Raw genomic sequence first — 20228 nt, 5'->3', positions numbered from 1 at the left:
CAGGCAGTAATAGGTCACAATGAAGGCATCAGCCAGGTGTTGTGGCCTCTGCTGGCACTCGAGCATAAGAAAAATCGGGGGCTAAGGGATGACTGAGGTGCAGTTGTTCTCTTTTTCCATGCATGTTTTATTTCACCTTCCTTTCCTATGACGAGGTTTTGTGGGTTTTTTTGTTTTTTAATCCCAAACATCCTCCCACCATGGGCATTTAAATTTGTTTTAGTAATAAAATGAATAATTAATGCTTGTGCATTGCCAGGCACCATTCTAAACATTTATTAACTCATTTGGGAATTGTAATTATCTTCATTATCCCCTTTTACAGATGAGGAAACTGAGACAGAGAGCCAAGATTCAAACACAGGAAGTACAACAGAGCCCATGTGTTTAACCACAACATTATGTTCCCTCATGCAGCCTGAATGGCTGAGGTCAACCTAATTGTACATGTCATTCCAATAAATCATTTTTGTATAATACAGATAACAGATATATAAAACCTTAGACAATATATTAAAGGCTAGAAAAAAATGTTAATAAAATTGTTGTTAGTTCCACAGAAGATGACAAGGGATTCAGTATCAACACCCATCCTTTCCTAATTTTAGCAAAAAGTTTTCTGCTTATTGAGACAAGTTACCTAATGACTATCAATTTATTGGAAAGGAATTGGAGGAATTTGATGGATTTCCCCTATGTTAAACCAGGGCTCAGGTAGCGGCATCATTTAGCTAGTGACACCTGTATAAACCAAAACCAACAATTATTAAAAATCAGCTAATTTGGAGATGAGTAGAAAGATTTGACATAGTATTTGCCCTTCCATTACCCAGAAATCAGTTTTATAAGATACATAAACACTTATCTATATATATAATTAAAGAATAATAGAGAATATTTGAAACGTATATTCCTGTAACTGTTTTAAATCTTCAGAATACCATTCCTAGCTCTGTGTTTCAACATAAATGAATTCCATAAAAATAATATTTAGTGGAAAAAATGCTAGTTGCAAAAGAATACATACCACCTGATACCAGTTGTATAAACTTTAAGTGTGAAAATACAAATATTATTTGATAACACATACACATGTAGTGAAATTTATAAAAGCCAAAGGAATAATAAATATAAAATCCAAAATAAGACTCCTTATTGGGAAGGAGAGAAATGCATCAAAGAGAGAAACATAGAAGGCTTCTTCTGTTCTGTTTCTTTCCTGAGCAGGGTATTGAAATACAGGGATGCTCATTTTATTATTTTCTACATTTTATATTTATAATGTGCTGTTTTGTGTGAATTGTTTTGTTAAACTTTAATCTTTGTTAATGCAAACTAGCCTTTCTGCTTAAGATCTGGGAGGAAAATAATAGCATTTAAATGGACAATGAGGGAGAAGCAAAAAGACTCTATCCCCATATTTATGGACAAACACCAGATCTAGATAGATTACTTAGATTACTTCTCATTCAGAGATAATCACATAGAGTTCTTAACTGCAAACAAGATAATCTACTCTAGCTTGTTTAAATACAAAGTATTTATTGAGGGGTACAGATAATTAATGAGGCACTGGGAAAACCGAAAAAACAGACTCCAGGCCGACTTCCAGGAATAACACCCCCAAAACTACTCTGTATATTGGACTACCACACTATACAGTAAACACTGGTGCAAAATAAATGTAAAAGCTTTCACAATCTCTAGTTCTAGAACAAAGCAGTATTAGCCACCATTTATATCAGCAAAATTATATTCCTGCCTCTCTCCCATGTAACTCGGCTCCAAATCAAAATCTCACTAAAGTGTATCTGGTTGGTGAAAGTAAATCATATCCCGAACCCCAGTTGCAGAGGAATCTAGAAAATATAGTTCGGCTATCCAGTCACTACAGCACAGGCCACTACAATGCCAGAATGCCATTGGAACAGGTGTTGAACAAACCAATCCACATATCCACTGCAGTGAGTAAACTGAAAAAGCAAAAATAAAATAAAATCAATGCCAAATTAAAATAAAAGCAAACAAACTTCCCATCTCCACCCTCAGTATGGGACTTTTAGTGTATAAGGGGATCAAAAGCTCTAAAGAACTAGGTAGTGGTGGGCTACGGATGTGGTTATGGTGTGATAAGCTGTGGCAAGAGTCTGTACATGTTTTTGTTCATAAATGACAACCTGTGGGGGGTGGGGAAAGGGCTCCAAGTCCTTGTGTTGGACTCCTCCTCCCAAATTCCTGTGAAAAAGATCCAACCAGTGTAATAGAGAAAAGTTTGTGCCGTCCCAATCATCCTCAATGTCTAAGAGAAAGCTTGCAATCTCCTGGATTCATGATTAACATCTCATGACCCAAGGTGGGTCTGCTGTCAAACTGTTTTGGAAATCAGAGTGGGACATCACTCACATAGTTGAATATCAAAAAGCATGTGCAGGAAATAACACAAAGGACAGCAGAGTAAAAGAGTGTAAGCCTTTGACTCACAATCAGCTATAATATCCAAAAGGAAGCTCGATATCTTCTAGTTCCACCACTGTTTCATGGATCCAAGCTGGGGCTGGAGTCAAGGATGTCCCAGAGTTTTTGTTTTGCTTTGTTTGAGTAGGATGGATGGGTTAGTACTCATCAACGATGTCAAATCACTGATTTCAAATCAGTGATTGTGGGTTGGGCTATCGGATAAATTGAACAGAGAACCATCAGGCGGAGGGATGGGTAGAGGTATGGACTTACCTTATGTTATATCTCAAAATAATTTCAAAAAGAATTAAAGAGATAATGCCAAAAAGTAAAAACGAACAAAATTACTATGAGAAAATAAAGGTTAAAAACTGATCTGATAACGGGGTGGGAAAGACTTTTCTATGTATATAAAAAGTTAAGAAAGAAACTACTAGGAAAAATATTTGACTACATGAAGTTAGAAACTTCTGAACTTCAAACATTATGAATAAAATTTAAAAGCAATTCCAGTTTCCATAATGGAAGAATAGTTTTCATAGGACTAACCACTCCACAGATAACAGTGATAAATTCTGGACAAAATATTTTTTTAAAAAATATGTTTGAAGGCACTGAAGAGCAATTAAATTAGGTAGAAAATAAAGAGGATTCAAGCCTTGGAAGAAGTAACCACAATGTGTAATATCTTCATTCTGAGGGCACTCACCAGTCAAACCCTCAGGCATATAAACTCACGCTGAAAACCAGTCTTATACCTCATGCGTCAAGGTAGAGTTTAGAGCTGCCAAATTGGCTGGAAATTAAAGGAGTAAATTTCAGAAAGGAGGGAGCATCATTAGGGAAAAGCAAATCCGCAAATGAATCACCTGTCATATCTTTGGCTCACCCTTGAACCTGGTATGTACTGATTTAAGGGAGGCCAGGGTGAAAATAATAGCTGGAAGGCTAAAAGACTACTGAGCAGAGATTTCAAGAACTGCCCCGCCAGAGGAGGAAAAAACACTGGAAACGACATAAATGTTCAAAAATAGGAGATTAAAAAAATTACGGTGCAGCCATGTAGTATAACACAATGAAGTCATTAAACTAATGTTTTAGACGAATATTTAATAAATATAGAAATATTCACATGTTTAAGTAAACACTCAAGTAGCTTAAAAAAACAATATGTACCGTATGATTCCAACCTTGCATTTTAAAAATGCCAAAGAGATAAACATACAGCAAAATATTAATAAGGATTTCCTGGATGATGGAACTATGGGTGCCTTTTATTTCTTTGTGATTTGCTTATTCTCCATATTTTCTATAAGGACTATATATATATATTACCCTTATTTTCAGGAAAAAAATATTATCTTTTTAAAAAAATGAGCATATACTATGTACCAGGTGCTAGCGCAAGGCACTACTTCTCAGGACTCTAGGGCTGCAAAGCATCTCAAAAACTGTACTTTGGCTCCTCCACTTTACAGATGAAGAAACCACAGTCCAGAGAAGTTAAATGACTTGTAAAAAAGCAAACCATTCATTAGTGATAAACAAACAAACAAGCAAACAAACAAAAAAAAACAGGTCTTCTGATTGTCAGACCAGTGTCTCATTTCTCTGTATCTGGTTTACACATAAAATCTAGGTTTATTCCTCATCACCCCTTGTAGGGGAGGTTGTTTCATAAAGTTGCATACTTTTGTGTAGTATGGCAGTAGAAGGAGTGTGGGCTTGAGAATTTAGGCTGGCCCCTACTGAATAGCAATATACACAGGAAGAAGAAAGAAGGAGCGCCTAGAGAATCATAGATAAGAAGGAGAAGGAGAAGATAAGAAGGAAAAATGGGAATCTGGAATACATGGCTTAAGGCAGAGCCTGAATCCTGGGATGCTCTTCCAGAGGGCAGCAGGAAATAATGGGGATGGGAAAAGATACACTCATTGGTAGGTCATTCAACAGCAGATCAGGTGGAAACGTGATTGCAGGATTAATGATCCAATGCATTTAACGCAGAACCAGGGTCAAAACAATCATACCTACTAGTACTCTTGCCCACCATCCAGGAAATTCGCATGCAAGACATGTTCTCTTGGAGAAAACCCAAAGTTTTTTAAGATTAGTTTTTGTCTCGTCAGTGAGAGAGAACAAAAAAAGTTCTTCTATCTCTCCATCTGGAAATCGAACACCGATCTCCTGCCTGATAGGCCAGGCCACTCACCCGTATGCCAACGAGGAAAACAACAGTAGAAGGTTTAAAATCATTGCTTAGGAAGTTACTCCTAAACTGCCATAGCAATTTATTCCTTGAAAGACGGTTGGTTGCTGGTCACGTTGTTATTTTACTGTATCTAGACTGTCACGTTGCAACTGAAACATAATGGGAGCTCCACAGGTAGTTTAAAATTTCTAATAGCCACAGTAAAAAGTAAGAAGAAACAGGTGATAATTTAAAATATATATGCGATTTAACCCAATATTCCAAAATATTATTTCAACATGTAACTAATGCACAAATATTAATTAGATTTTGTTGTTGTTGTTCTTAGTTTTCAAACCGGTAAGTATTTCACACTTACAGACAGCACATTTCTACTCAGACGTTAAATTTTCATTGGAAAAACTTGATTAATATTTAGATTTCATGACACAATTGAAAAAGTGGATTCACATATGAAAGCTGTTCCTAATGTATTTAAATATTCTGCAATAGCTGGATTGAGCATCTGCTTACATTTTTACATTGATTTATTTCAATTAATTAATTAATTTTGATTAATTAATTGATTTCAATTAATTAATGTGTTGATTGCAATTAAATAGACTTAAAAATACAGTTCCGCAATAACCAGCTCTACCCACCACCAGTTCCTCCCATCAGGAAACTTGCACAAGTCTCTTAGATAGCCTCATCCACCAGATGGCAGACAGCAGAAGCAAGAAGAACTACAATCCTGCAGCCTTTGGAACAAAAAGCACATTCATAGAAAGATAGACAAGATGAAAAGGCAGAGAGGGCTATGTACCAGATGGAGGAACAAGATAAAACCCCAGAAAAAGAACTAAATGACGTGGAGATAGGCAACCTTCCAGAAAAAGAATTCAGAATAATGATAGTGAAGATGATCCAGGACCTCAGAAAAAGAATGGAGGCAAAGATCGAGAAGATGCAAGAAATGTTTAACAAAGACCTAGAAGACTTAAAGAACAAGCAAACAGAGATGAACAATACAATAACTTAAATGAAAAATACACTAGAAGGAACCAATAGCAGAATAACTGAGGCAGAAGAATGGAGAAGTAACCTGGAAGACAGAATGATGGAATTCACTGCCACGGAACAGAACAAAGAAAAAAGAATGAAAAGAAATGAAGACAGCCTAAGAGACCTCTGGGACAACATAAACGCACCAATATTAACATTATAGGGGTCCCAGAAGGAGAAGAGAGAGAGAAAGGACCCGAGAAAATATTTGAAGAGATTATAGTCAAAAACTTCCTTAACATGGGAAAGGAAATAGCCACCCAAGTACAGGAAGCGTAGCAAGTCCCATACAGGATAAACCCAAGGAGAAACATGCTGAGACACACTGTAATCAAACCGGCAAAAATTAAAGACAAAGAAAAATTATTGAATGCAGCAAGGGAAAAATGACAAATAACATACAAGGGAACTCCCATAAGGTTAACAGCTGATTTCTCAGCAGAAACTCTAGAAGCCAGAAGGGAGTGGCATGATATACTAAAAGTGATGAAAGGGAAAAAACCACAACCAAGATTACTCTACCCAGCAAGGATCTCATTCATATTCGATGGAGAAATCAAAAGCTTTACAGACAAGCAAAAGCTAAGAGAATTCAGCACCACCCAACCAGCTCTACAACAAATGCTAAAGGAACTTCTCTAAGTGGGAAACACAAGAGAAGAAAAGGACCTACAAAAACAAACCTGAAACGATTAAGGAAATGGTCATAGGAACATACATATCTATAATTACCTTAAACGTGTATGGATTAAATGCTCCAACCAAAAGACACAGGTTTGCTGAATGGATACAGAAACAAGACCCATATATATGCTGTCTACAAGAGACCCACTTCAGACCTAGAGACACATAAAGACTGAAAGTGAGGGGATGGAAAAAGATATTCCATGCAAATGGAAATCAGAACAAACCTGGAGTAGCAACACTCATATCAGATAAAATAGACTTTAGGGTTTCCCTGGTGGCGCAGTGGTTGAGAGTCCACCTGCCGATGCAGGGGACACGGGTTCGTGCCCCGGTCTGGGAAGATCCCACATGCCGCGGAGTGGCTAGGCCCTTGAGCCATGGCAGCGGAGCCTGCGCATCCGGAGCCTGTGCTCCACAACGGGAGAGGCCACAACAGCAAGAGGCCCGCGTACCAAAAAAAAAAAAAAAAAAGATAGACTTTAAATTAAAGAATGTTACAAGAGACAAGGAAGGACACTACATAATGACCAAGGGATCAATCCAAGAAGAAGATATAACAAATATAAATATATATGCACCCAACATAGGAGCACCTCAATACATAAGGCAACTGCTAACAACTATAAAAGAGGAAATTAACTGTGACACAATAATAGAGGGGGACTTTAACACCTCACGCCAATGTACAGATCATCCAAACAGAAAATTAATAAGGAAACACAAGCTTTAAATGACACAATACACCAGATAGATTTAATTGATATTTATAGGACATTCCATCCAAAAATAGCAGTTTACACTTTCTTCTCAAGTGTGCATGGAATATTCTCCAGGATAGATCACATCTTGGGTCACAAATCAAGCCTCAGTAAATTTAAGAAAACTGAAATCATATCAAGCATCTTTTCTGACCACAATGCTATGAGATTAGAAATCAATTACAGGGGAAAAAAAGGAAAAAACACAAACACATGGAGCCTAAATAGTACATTACTAAATAACCAAGCGATCACTGAAGAAATAAAAGAGGAAATAAAAAAATACCTAGAGACAAATGACAATGAAAACACAATGATCCAAAACCTATGGGATGCAGCAAAAGCAGTTCTAAGAGGGAAATTATAGCTATACAAGCCTACCTCAAGAAACAAGAAAAATCTCAAATAAACAATCTAACATTACACCTAAAGGAACTCGGGAAAGAAGAACAAGCAAAACCCAAAGTTAGCAGAAGGAAAGAAATCATAAAGATCAGAGCAGAAATAAATGAAATAGAAACAAAGAAAACAATAGCAAAGATCAATAAAACTAAAAGCTAGTTCTTTGAGAAGATAAACATAATTGATAAACCATTAGCCAAACTCATCAAGAAAAAGAGGGAGAGGACTCAAATCAATAAAATTAGAAATGAAAAAGGAGAAGTTACAACAGACACCGCAGAAATACAAAGCATCCTAAGAGACTACTACAAGCAACTCTATACCAATAAAATGGATAACCTAGGGGCTTCCCTGGTGGCGCAGTGGTTGAGAGTCCGCCTGCCGATGCAGGGGACGCGGGTTCGTGCCCCCGTCCGGGAAGATCCCACATGCCGCGGAGCGGCTGGGCCCGTGAGCCATGGCCGCTGAGCCTGCGCGTCCGGAGCCTGTGCTCTGCAACGGGAGAGGCCACAACAGTGAGAGGCCCGCATATCACAAAAAAAAAAAAAAAAAAAAAAAAAAAAATGGATAACCTAGAAGAAATGGACAAATTCTTAGAAAGATATAAGCTCCCAAGACTGAACCAAGAAGAAATAGAAAATATGAGCAGACCAATCACAAGTAATGAAATTGAAACTGTGATTAAAAATCTTCCAACAAACAAAAGTCCAGGCCCAGATGGCTTCACAGGTGAATTCTAGCAAACATTTAGAGAGGAGCTAACACCCATCCTTCTCAAACTCTTCCAAAAAACTGCAGAGGAAGGAACACTCCCAAACTCATTCTATGAGGCCACCACCACACTGATACTAAAACCAGACAAAGATACTACAAAAAAAGAAACTTACAGACCAATATCACTGATGAATATAGATGCAAAAATCCTCAGCAAAATACTAGCAAACAGAATCCAACAACACATTAAAAGGATCATACACCATGATCAAGTGGGATTTATCCCAGGGATGCAAGGATTCTTCAATATATGCAAATCAATCAATGTGGTACACCATATTAACAAATTGAAGAATAAAAACCATATGACCACCTCAATAGATGCAGAAAAAGCTTTTGACAAAATTCAACACCAATTTATGATTAAAAACTCTTCAGAAAGTGGGCATAGAGTGAACCTACCTCAACATAAAATAAAGGCCATATATGACAAACCCACAGCAAACATCATTCTCAATGGTGAAAAACTGAAAGCATTTCCTCTAAGATCAGGAACAAGACAAGGATGTCCACTCTCACCACTATTATTCAACATATTTTTGGAAGTCTTAGCCACAGCAATCAGAGGAGAAAAAGAAATAAAAGGAATACAAATTGGAAAAGAAGAAGTAAAATTGTCAGTGTTTGCAGATGACATGACACTATACATAGAGAATCCGAAAGATGCCACCAGAAAACTACTAGAGCTAATCAATGAATTTGGTAAAGTTGCAGGATACAAAATTAATGCACAGAAATCTCTTGCATTCCTAAACACATATGATGAAAAATCTGAAAGAGAAATGAAGTAAACACTCCCATTTATCATTCATTGAACAAAAAGAATAAAATACCTGGGAATAAACCTACCTAGGGAGACAAAAGACCTGTATGCAGAAAACTATAAGACATGGATGAAAGAAATTAAAGATGATACCAACAGATGGAGAGACATACCATGTTCTTGGATTGGAAGAATCAATATTGTGAAAATGACTATACTACCCAAAGCAATCTACAGATTCAATGCAATCCCTAGCATTTTTTATGGAACTAGAACAAAAAATATTAAAATTTGTATGGAGACACAGAAGACCCCGAGTAGCCAAAGAAGTCTTGAAGGAAAAAAGCAGAGCTGGAGAAATCAGACTCCCTGACTTCAGACTATACTACAAAGCTACAGTAATCAAGACAATATGGTACTGGCACAAAAACAGAAACATACATCAATGGAACAAGATAGAAAGCCCAGAGATAAACCCACGCACCTATGGTCAACTAATGTATGACAAAGGAGGCAAGGATATACAATGGAGAAAAGACAGTCTCTTCAATAAGTGGTGCTGGGAAAACTGGACAGCTACCTGGAAAAGAATGAAATTAGAACACTCCCTAACACCATACACAAACATGAACTCAAAATGGATTCGAGACCTAAATGTAAGACCGGACACTATAAAACTCTTAGAGGAAAACATAGAAAGAACACTCTTTGACATAAATCACAGCAAGATGTTTTTTGATTCACCTCCTAAAGTAATGGAAATAAAAACAACAATAAACAAATGGGACCTAATGAAACTTAAAAGCTTTTGCACAGCAAAGGAAACCATAAACAAGATGAAAAGACACCCCTCAAAATGGGAGAAAATATTTGCAAACGAATCAAGGGACAATGGACTAATCTCCAAAATATATAAACAGTTCATGCAGCTCAATATTAAAGAAACAAACAACCCAATCCAGAAATGGGCAGAAGACCTAAATAGACATTTCTCCAAAGAAGATATACAGATGGCCAAGAAGCACAGGAAAAGCTGCTCAACATCACTAATTATTAGAGAAATGCAAATCAAAACTACAATGAGGTATCACCTCACACCAGTTAAAATAGGCATCATCAGAAAATCTACAAGCAACAAATGCTGGAGAGCGTGTGGAGAAAAGGGAACTGTCTTTCACTGTTGGTGGGAATGTACACTGATACAGCCACTGTGGAGAACAATATGGAGGTTCCTTAAAAAGCTAAAAATAGAATTACCATATGATCCAGTAATCCTACTACTGGGCATATACCCAGAGAAAACCATAATTCAAAAAGACACATGCACCCCAATGTTCATTGCAGGACTATTTACAATAGCCAGGTCATGGAAGCAACCTAAATGCCTATCAACAGACGAATGGATAAAGGACATGTGGTACATATATAGAATGGAATATTACTCAGCCATAAAAAATAATGAAATTGGGTCATTTGTAGAGACGTGGATGGATCTAGAGACTGTCATACAGAGTGAAGTAATTCAGAAAGAGAAAAACAAATATCGTATATTAACGCATATATGTGGAACCTAGAAAAATGGTACAGATGAACCAGTCTGCAGGACAGAAATTGAGACACAGATGTAGAGGACAAACGTATGGACACCAAGGGGGGAAAGTGGCGGGGGGTGGTGGTGGTCGTGTGATGAATTGGGAGATTTGGGGGGGAAAAAATGCAGATCCTCAGACGGACCGCCAGTTTCAAGTGCCCAATAGCTTGTAGCTACCGTATGAGTCTCGCAGATATAAATCCATGGCCCCCTTCCGAGGGTGAGTTTCAGACAAGAAATCGCAGAATCCAGAAGATAGCAAAGATTTCTCACGAGTTGGCGGTTTAAAAAGGAAGGCCGGAGGGAAGGTAAGAGAGGAAAGAAAGCCTTTAGAATCTAATCCCTCCAAAATTTGGCTGGGCAGAGAATGAGGTCCCCAGGGTATATACGGAGGTCAGGGGAGAAAGGGAGGTTTGGCTGCAGTTCTTAGTTTCAGTTTCCAGTTTCGCTCAGGCTTTAAAAACATTGCACGCCCTATTTCTCGCCCTCTTCAGGAATTTGCTGAGGGTGGAAAAAAAGAGGAACCTGCGTTGGCCGGGAATCGAACCCGGGTCAACTGCTTGGAAGGCAGCTATGCTCACCACTATACCACCAACGCCACCACACCAATGTGTTCTGAATTTTGTATATAAGTGTAGACTACTGGCCATGACGTCACAGATCGCTCTTGGTATTTTTATATCCGAGATCCCAAGGCACACAAAGCCTTTTCTAGGTGAGGATGGACCCCGTCCTTACTCCTCTTAGTCGGCCCTGCCAACTAACGACGCGGAGTCGGGAACGCAGACCACCCAGCGCCCGGAGCCGGACGGCTGGAACACGCGGAGCCCGGAGGGAAAGCCAACGCCTCTCTCGGCCCTGGGAATTTTCTCCCCCGCCGTCTTCTGTCGTCCGCGCTCCCAGCTCCTACGCTTGGCGCGCCCCAGCACTGGATCCACTGGGTGTTGGGTTCGGTAACGGCGATTTGGGGCGGAGGGTTCGAGGGAGACCGGCCAGCAAGGGGGTCCACCCTGTTGTGTCTCGGTCGCCCGAGAGAAGGAGCGAGAGGAGCGCTCGAAGGGACGCTGGGGAAATGGATCTTTATAGTTTAGGATGATAAAGAAGTAAGAGATAGGAGTCGGAGGCAGTTTTATTTTTTCCGTTTTGCGAAGAAGTCCAGGGAGAGTTCTAAGTTTATTTAAATAAACAGCAAACAACATTGATATAGTTTAATAGCATGGTACTGCGCTGTTTGATAATCTTAGAGGCGAATAAAAAAGGAGGGTTTCCGGGTGTCAGAATGGCCGAGCGGTCTAAGGCGCTGCGTTCAGGTCGCAGTCTCCCCTGGAGGCGTGGGTTCGAATCCCACTTCTGACAAGAGGTCCCTCTTACTCACTTTTTTTCCAACATACAAGTAGGATCGAATTCGTGGAGAAAGGAGTATTGATTAATAAACACCTTTCTATACTGCCTGTCTACATATAAAGATTGTCCTTTGCTTTGACTATGAAACTGAATCTATTTAGATCTATCCCTAACTACAAAAAATTTTTTTCTTTCCTTTAAACTCCGGTTTCTCAGTGCCTATTTACTGCATGTAGATACAAAAGACTCCCTTGAACAAGGGAAAGCCCTCAACTCAGATCCCTAAACTTGCGGTAACTGACCTGAGTCTTTTCATGCTCAGCCTGCAGTGTCAAACTTTGGTGAGACTCGGATTCCCCACCATTTTGCCGGGCCAGCTCCCACCACCAATTCTACTTTAGTACGTTTGCTGGGTCCTCAAAGACCCGGAAAAGAAATCAACACACCAAACGGGGGAAAGTACTAGAGAGCAAAGGTAAACTCATGGAGTTGTTTCAAGAACTTTTTCTTGAAGACCGCAAACAAGCCACTCTCTAATTTGGGAGGAGCTGATTTATAGAAAAATCTTGTGCTTTCCGGAAGAGGGAAGAACTGTCAGTCCGAAGAAGCTGAATGTGTGAGGTCCATAAGCATGAGGATGGAAGGATCCTTAGGTTGGTTAATGAAAGCTCGCCAAACTATATTCTTTGTTATTTACTGGGCTGTGACCTTGGGAAATGTATTTGACTTTTCTGAGCCTTAGTTTGCTTGTAGTAAAATGGAGATAGAATTGTTGTGAGGATTGAGATGACCTAGCAGCTTATTAGAAATACAGATATCAGGCTGTACCTCAGACCTACATTTTATAAGATTCCCACATTTATAAGTCACATTGATATCACATACCTCCTGATATAATACAATAAGACAGACACTTCACCCTGTGGTATACTTCCCCCAAACCCCACTGTAATCATGAGAAAACTGACAAACCCAAATTGAGGGACAATCTACCAAATATACCTAACCAGTACTCTTCAAAATGTGAAGGTCTTGAAAAACATCGGAAGATTAAGAAACTGTTGCAGATTGTAGGGAAGACATGATAACTAAATGCAATGAGTTAACCCGGATTGGCTTCTGAAACAGTAAAAGAACATTAGTGGGAAAATATGAAATACCCTTAACATTAGGGGAAGCTGGATGAAGTATATACAGTGACTTGCTGGATGAAGTATATACAGTGACTTTCTGTAGTATCTTTACAGCTCTCTGTCAGTCTAAAATTATTGCAAAATAAAAAGGCCTTAAAAAAAACAACAGCTTGAAAGTGATTGCCTGTTAGGAGTAGCACTTGGGAGTGGGGCAAGAAAACTGCTGGGGTTCTTTTGTTCTTGTTGTTGTTTGGCCACCCCATGAGGCTTGTGGGATCTTGGTTCCCATACCAAGGATTGAATCCCGGCCATGGCAGTGAAAGTGCAGAATCCTAACTGGACTACCAGGGAAGTCCCAAGACTGCTGGTTTTTCATTAGAAGGATTGTAGCAAGATTTGATTTTTTAATAATGGGCATATATTTTGATTTAATTCGTTCTAATATTTTGGGGAACAAATATTTAATTTGTTCTAATATTTTTATTGTAATCACGCATAGTTGTGATTACAGTAATAGAACTAAGACTATATATATACACACACAATACAATGACATTTAGATGCCAATTAACAGGAGACAATCCCCAAAGAATCTAAAGCATCAACAGTTATTTAAAAGTAGATGAAGTGGTTAGTTTGTTTAAATCCCTCTGTAGAAAAATAGATACCATCCAAATGAGACGATCTGAAGTGTTTTGACAACTAAGCACAATGAAATTCTCCTTCTTATATACTGTGTGTGTGATTTTAACGAGAGAGAGAGAAAGATTGTCAAATGCTAGGAAACTGTCTGAACCCTGTAGGTGCCATCATTCTGCTTGAGAAGTTACAAACAGTTTGGGGTGGTCAATGTTGGAAGCTGGTAGGAAATTCAAGAAAGGGAAAGTATAATACAGAATGTGTATGTGACATCACCTCTTTTTTGCAGGTTCCTTCAACGTGAAGCCAGCTGGCATAGGACTTAGGCCAGGCGCAGGAAAAAGCAGTTAAAAATGTGAAGTGACAACCAGGGGACAAATGGGTTGTTACTGCAACCTCCTCTCCACCTGCAAGAAATCACCCTTAGCTAAATATAACGTAGCATTGCTCTAACCAAGGCCGCCTTCTTTTCTAAGATAAAAATAAATCTCTCTTTGCATACGGGAGAGGTACAGTGTGGATTGGGCTGATTGGGAAGTAACTTACACAAATTTATCCTTCTCTTATATGTCATTTAACTGGCAATAGAGTTGAGCCTTAGGATATTTCCCAGGTTCATTCACTTGCTATAAAAAACACATATTCACTTAATGGATAATGTAAATATACAATAAAATATACTTTTTCTCTCAGGGCTCAGCATCCAACTGTGTTCTAAAGGAATAATATGTACAATTTCACAACATCTGGGTGAAGATCTGGTAATAAGTGGAGTTATGGCCTGTTTGTGAGGTGGCAATGTACGGGCTCTAGAATCAGGCAGGACAGTGTTCTTAATTCCAACTCTCCCCACCACCCCCGTTCCCCGACTTAATAGCTATGGCCCTTGAGTAATCGTTTAATGTCTTTTAACCCCCAGATCCTCACCTTCAAAAGAGATAATACACTGTGATGTTGCTGTGATGATTACATTCTATAATCAAGTACCTGGTACATAGTTGACAATCAATTAATAATAATTAGTGATAGCTAATATTTGTTGCTCATATACTATATGCCTAACATTCTTCTTCACTCCTCACATATTTAGTTAATTGTACCCTTATAACAATTCTGAGGCACTATTTCATCATCATCCCCATTATATAGAATGGAAGACTGAAGCTCAGAGAGTTTAACTTGCGGAGTAGATAGAGTAACAACACTGAAAGCCTAAGCCTTCTGGTTCCAATATAGCCATTTTGCTACACAATTGCCATCGTCACCATCATCATCATCCTAGGGCTCATCAGCAGAAAGCAGATGGGGCCATGCTATTTCTCTCACATAGATAAGATAATAACTTCCTCTTATCTTGTTTTCCCTTATAGAAATCATGCACACAGTCTCATGAATTTTCTTCCCATCCCTCCTTCAGCACCCACCCCAACATTTTCTGCTTCTGATAGCCCTGCCCCTTCATCTACTTAATTGGATAGAAGGAAAACTAAGAAGAAACTTTAAAAGTTTATTTAGCTCTCTTATTTCACATAACAAAATCCATACATGCAAGTAACAAAATACATTAAATGTAGATAAAAGCAGTGATAAAATGCCACACAAATGTTCATAATGATTACTTCTGCTTGTTTGAAGTAGGAGAAGATTTTTTAAAACTCAACTGGCAAATGCCTCAGTTATAAAACATACTGACCAAAAAAACTCCCTGTTTGGGGACAAGATTCTCCTCCACTCCCACCCCTCAAGATAGGCAGATCATAGTAGACAGTCTAGGAAGTCCACAAGCCCAGCCCTTACAGTCACAGCTGCCTTGCCAGGAGGGGCCATTTAATTGACTTCCTCAATAACAGGGCCAGTACTGGGGGCTCCCTGTCGGGCTTGAGCTCCACAACTGCTACCACCGGGGACACCAGGCCCCCCGTAGAGCCTGGAGAAGATGGGGCGACAGATGTGCTCCAGCTCCCTCTTCTTTTTTCTTTTTTTTTTTTTTTTTTTTTTTTTTTGCTGTATGAGGGCCTCTCACTGTTGTGGCCTATCCCGTTGCAGAGCACAGGCTCCAGACACTCAGGCTCAGTGGCCATGGCTCATGGGCCCAGCCGCTCCGTGGCATGTGGGATCTTCCCGGACCAGGGCACGAACCTGTGTCCCCTGCATCAGCAGGCGGACTCTCAACCACTGCGCCACCAGGGAAGCCCCAGCTCCCTCTTCTGATGCTCATATTCCTCTTTCTCTGCCAACTGGTTGTGCTCCAGCCAAGCAAGGACTTCCTGACACCTGTACTTTGTGCCTGTCCTCTTCAGGAATCTTGGCTCTAAGTCTCTCCTCTTGCAAAAAGCTCTTCACATGGAAGACACAGGCCTCCAGAGAGTTTTTGGCAGCCACCCTGTCCCTCTGGGCCTCATCCTCATCCTGAACATCCTTATACTGTTCAGCCTCACAAACCATCTTCCCCACTTCCTCCTTGCTCAGCCGGCCCTTGTCATTGGTGATGGTGATCTTGTTAGCTTTGCCTGTGCTCCTGTCAGTGGCTGTCACACTCAGGATGCCACCGGCATCAATGTCAAAAGTCACCTCGATCTGGGCTACTCCACGTGGGGCAGGAGGGATGCCACTGAGCTCAAAGTATCCCAGCTGGTTATTGTCCCTAGTCATGGCCCTCTCACCCTCATACACCTGGATCAGGACCCCAGGCTGGTTGTTTGAATAGGTAGTGAAAGTCTGGGTCTGCTTGGTCGGGATGGTGGCATTCCTCTGGATCAGCATAGTCATCACCCCACCAGCTGTCTCCAACCCCAGGGACAGGGGAGGCACATCTAGCAGCAGGAGATCCTGCACCTTCTCACACTTGTCCCCCATCAACACTGCTGCCTGCACAGCAGCCCCATAAGCCACAGCTTCATCAGGGTTGATGCTCTTGTTCAGCTCCTTGCCACTGAAGAAGTCCTGCAGGAATTTTTGTACCTTGGGGATGCGGGTAGAGCCACCCACTAGGACAGTGTCATGGATCTGGACTTTGTCCAGCTTGGCACCCCTTAGGGCCTTCTCCACCAGCTCCAGGGTGCTGCAGAAGAGGTCCGACCACAGTTCTTCAAAGCGGGCTCCAGTGATGGAAGTGTAGAAGTCTACGCCCTCAAACAGGGAATCGATCTCCAGAGTGGCCTGGGCGCTGGAGGACAGGGTGCACTTGGCGTGCTCAGAGGCTGTGCAGAGCCTGCGCAGGGCCCGCTTGTTCCTGCTCAAGTCCTTCCCGTGCTTCCGCCGGAACTCCTCCATGAAGTGGTTCACCAGCCGGCTGTCGAAGTCCTCTCCACCCAGATGAGTGTCTCCAGCTGTGGCCTTCACCTCAAAGACACCAGCGTCGATAGTGAGGACCAACACGTGGAAGGTGCCTCCACCCAAGTCGAAAATTAGCATGTTGTGCTCTCTGTCGCCCTGCTTGTCCAGGCCATAGGCCATGGCAGCCGCCGTGGGCTGGTTGATGATCCTCAGCATGTTGAGCCCCGCGATGGCACCCGGCGTCCTTGGGTGGCCTGACGCTGCGAGTCGTTGAAGTGGGAGGGCACCGTGATTACGGGATGCCTCAGGGGCTGGCCCAGGTACGCCTCCGCTGTCTCCATCTTGCTCACCACCATGGACGAGGTCTCCTCGGGGTGTAGAACGCCTTGTCCTCCCCGTGGTAGGACACGCGCACCTTGGGCTTGCCGCCCTCGCTCACCACCTGGAAGGGCCAGTGCTTCATGTCTGGCTGCACAGTGGGGTCTGCGAACTTGCGCCCGATCAGTCACTTGCCATGGAATACTGTGTTGTGTGGGTTCAGATTCGCCTGGCTCTTGGACGCATCACCCACCCGATGCTCGGTGTCGGTGAAGGCCACGTAGCTGGGGGTGGTGCGGTTACCCTGGTCGTTGGTGAGGATCTCCACCCGGCCTTGCTGGAACATGCCGACGCATGAGTATGTGGTGCCCAGGTCGATGCCTATGGCCACTTCCCTTGCAGCGGACATGGCTGTGGCTTCTCGCGCTTCTGGGGACGAGTGTGATACCGATTCAAATGCAGGAGTCTGCGGAACTTCGAGCGGCTCAGCCGTGGAGGTGCGCTCAGCGGTGCAACTCTCCTTCCTGCCCAGCTCGGATCTGCTCGGCTCCGCTTCCACGAGCTTTTTATACGGTTGCCGGAGGCCCGCCATCCCCCCGCCCCCGCCGACGCGAACCTTCCAGCGCCTTCGCGGCGAGCCCAGAGCCGCCCGGCCCCCCGCTCCGGCTGACTCAGTCCAGGAGGCGCCGGGCTGACTCCGGGGGAAGGTTCGGGCGAATCGGGCCGTGCAAGGAGGGGCGGCCCCAGCTGCGTCTGACTCAGAGCTGCAGAGAAAGTTCCAGCTTCTCCCGGCTTGTTCTAAGGGCGAGCGGTTGGGGCAGAATTCAGGTAAAGCAAAAAACTTCTCAAAAAAACAGTCCTTCCTCTGGGTGGTTGAAGAGGGCTGTTCAGAGTCCAGCGGCTCGAGAAAAGCCGGAAAGCATGTCACCATGAGAATAGAGCCATGGCCTCGAGGCAGGGGTTTAAAGAATAGGTTTTTTTCTTAAGTCTTAATTATTATGTTGTTGTTTTGAAACCTAAAGACAGTGTTTTCGAAATTGTGGCTAAGAGGGGCGGCCCGATTTCTGTTCTGGAATGAAACTAGGGCCAGAGATGGCTTTAAGAGATGGCGCTCTAAAATGAGTTCTTGCCAGATGGCATTGGTGGTTCAGTGGTAGAATTCTCGCCTGCCACGCGGGAGGCCCGGGTTCGATTCCCGGCCAATGCACTGTGTTTTTGTTTTTTTTCTTCCAGGCTAGTTTTTAAAAATTTTTATTGGAGTACAGTTGATTTAAAATGTTGTATTCGTTTCCGCTGTACAGCAAAGTGAATCACTTATACATATATCCAATCTTTTTTTAGATTTTTTTTCCCATATAGGTCATTTACAGAGTATTGAGAAGAGTTACCTAGGTTCTTATTAGTTATCTGTTTTACATATAGTAGTGTGTATATATTAAGACTAGGATTCGTGACACTGAAATAAACAAAACCAGTTAGTTGAAGGCTGGATTCGTTTGGTTTTTCCTCCTTTACCAAGTCGCATTCCTGAGAGGAGCCGGAACCTGGTGTTGTGGCTTGGGGACCCAGGCATGACCTCTCCACCCAGCCCTGGAGAGAACACAGCACAGGAGTAAGGAGCATGTGGATGGATGAACTGTGGTGAAAATGTCTCTCCTGTGGTTGAGCCTCCTCCCTGAGCCAGTGTCTCCAAGGAGCATCGTCCCAAGGGGCCGGTTGGAAAGGCACAGTGTGCGTTTTTCTCTGAGGCCTGGACAGGTTCCCAGCCGGAGCCCAGGAAGCACGTGGGGAGTAAATTCCTGGAGGCTGCAGTCCATCCTATGCCCTGAAGGCCAGGGGAGAAGATGAGTTCGCTGGTCAGTAAAGCCACATTTGTTCCCATCGGTGCTATGGCCTTGCAAAGTGAGTCTTTGCCATGTCTCACTTTCCTTAATCCAGAATATCCCATTTGAATTTTTTGGTGTTTCTATTTGGTGTGGACTCCCAAAAACCCAAAAGGAGACTTTTTGGAGACGTGAGGATGGAAATGGAGGAAAGAGAAGCAAATGTTCTCTATAACCTCCCCATGGGGGAAGGAACTCTGGTTTCCTGCATGACAGACAGGGATAGTCACCACTATACTAAGAGCACAGTACCCAGGGGAACATGATACATTCTAATGTTAAACTCTAGTAGCTTCAACTATTACATAATATATTATTATTCACCCAATTCAAAGGCAACTCCTAATTTTTAAAAAGAGGAACTAAAAACCTTTGCTCTGTAAGTGGGTCTTTTCTCCTCAGATGGCTCAGAACCCTTTGGAATGCTTCAGGGCCTTTGAAGAGGGAGGAGGGAGTCCGGATGCAGATGTCTGTCCCACTTCTGGACTGGAAAAAAGGGAATGTTTGAAGACGTATGCAGTCAGTGACTTCCATGGTAGAAAATCAAATCATCCTCAAAAGGAAGGAACCTGTTTTATAACCCAGGAGGGAGAGAAGCTGTCAGCTTTAAATTCATTCACCTTCAGTGTTTAGGCTGCCCAGGCCTGCGTGTCAAAGTTAGGACATTTTAGGCAAGGGCCTGCAAGAAAAGGGTGCTCACTTCAGAAAGGAAAAGGTGGCCTGGCCTGGGGTCTGTGCCCTGGACTGTTCAGGGACTGCCTTGTCAAGCTACTCTAACTGTCTCTCCCAGCCCTCAGCAGCCTCAAAACCCCACCTGCACATCTACCCCCAAGAGTTCCAGGTATAGCCCTAAAGCAAGCACCTCTGTACCTAGACACACCATCACACAGGCATGCTTCCAATGTCATTCACTTTATTTTTAAATTCATAATAGAGAAGCTTATTAT

The 20228-nt window shown here is 42.0% G+C and overlaps 1 protein-coding gene and 3 non-coding genes across 4 annotated transcripts; 2 read left to right on the top strand and 2 right to left on the bottom strand.

Annotated features, from left to right (window-relative positions):
* Nucleotides 1–11214: 11214 nt before the first annotated feature.
* TRNAG-UCC (transfer RNA glycine (anticodon UCC)) lies at nucleotides 11215–11286 on the bottom strand. Its single transcript has one exon. It is a non-coding gene; the product is annotated as a tRNA-Gly (tRNA).
* Nucleotides 11287–11961: 675 nt separating this feature from the next.
* Nucleotides 11962–12044, top strand: TRNAL-CAG (transfer RNA leucine (anticodon CAG)). Its single transcript has one exon. It is a non-coding gene; the product is annotated as a tRNA-Leu (tRNA).
* A 3741-nt stretch (nucleotides 12045–15785) lies between these two features.
* HSPA6 (heat shock protein family A (Hsp70) member 6) lies at nucleotides 15786–17923 on the bottom strand. The gene is given in 4 exon segments (XM_059037769.2): nucleotides 15786–16078; nucleotides 16080–17326; nucleotides 17329–17454; nucleotides 17457–17923. Coding segments are annotated over 4 exon segments (1830 nt in total). The 5' UTR covers nucleotides 17808–17923; the 3' UTR covers nucleotides 15786–15972.
* A 611-nt stretch (nucleotides 17924–18534) lies between these two features.
* Nucleotides 18535–18605, top strand: TRNAG-GCC (transfer RNA glycine (anticodon GCC)). Its single transcript has one exon. It is a non-coding gene; the product is annotated as a tRNA-Gly (tRNA).
* The last annotated feature ends 1623 nt before the right edge of the window (nucleotides 18606–20228 follow it).

This window comes from Kogia breviceps, chromosome 1, assembly GCF_026419965.1.
Source record: "Kogia breviceps isolate mKogBre1 chromosome 1, mKogBre1 haplotype 1, whole genome shotgun sequence".
In the NCBI taxonomy this organism is placed as follows: Eukaryota; Metazoa; Chordata; class Mammalia; order Artiodactyla; family Physeteridae; genus Kogia; species Kogia breviceps.
The sequence above is the reverse complement of the archived record's forward strand: the minus strand, read 5'-3'. Positions and strand labels throughout refer to the sequence as shown.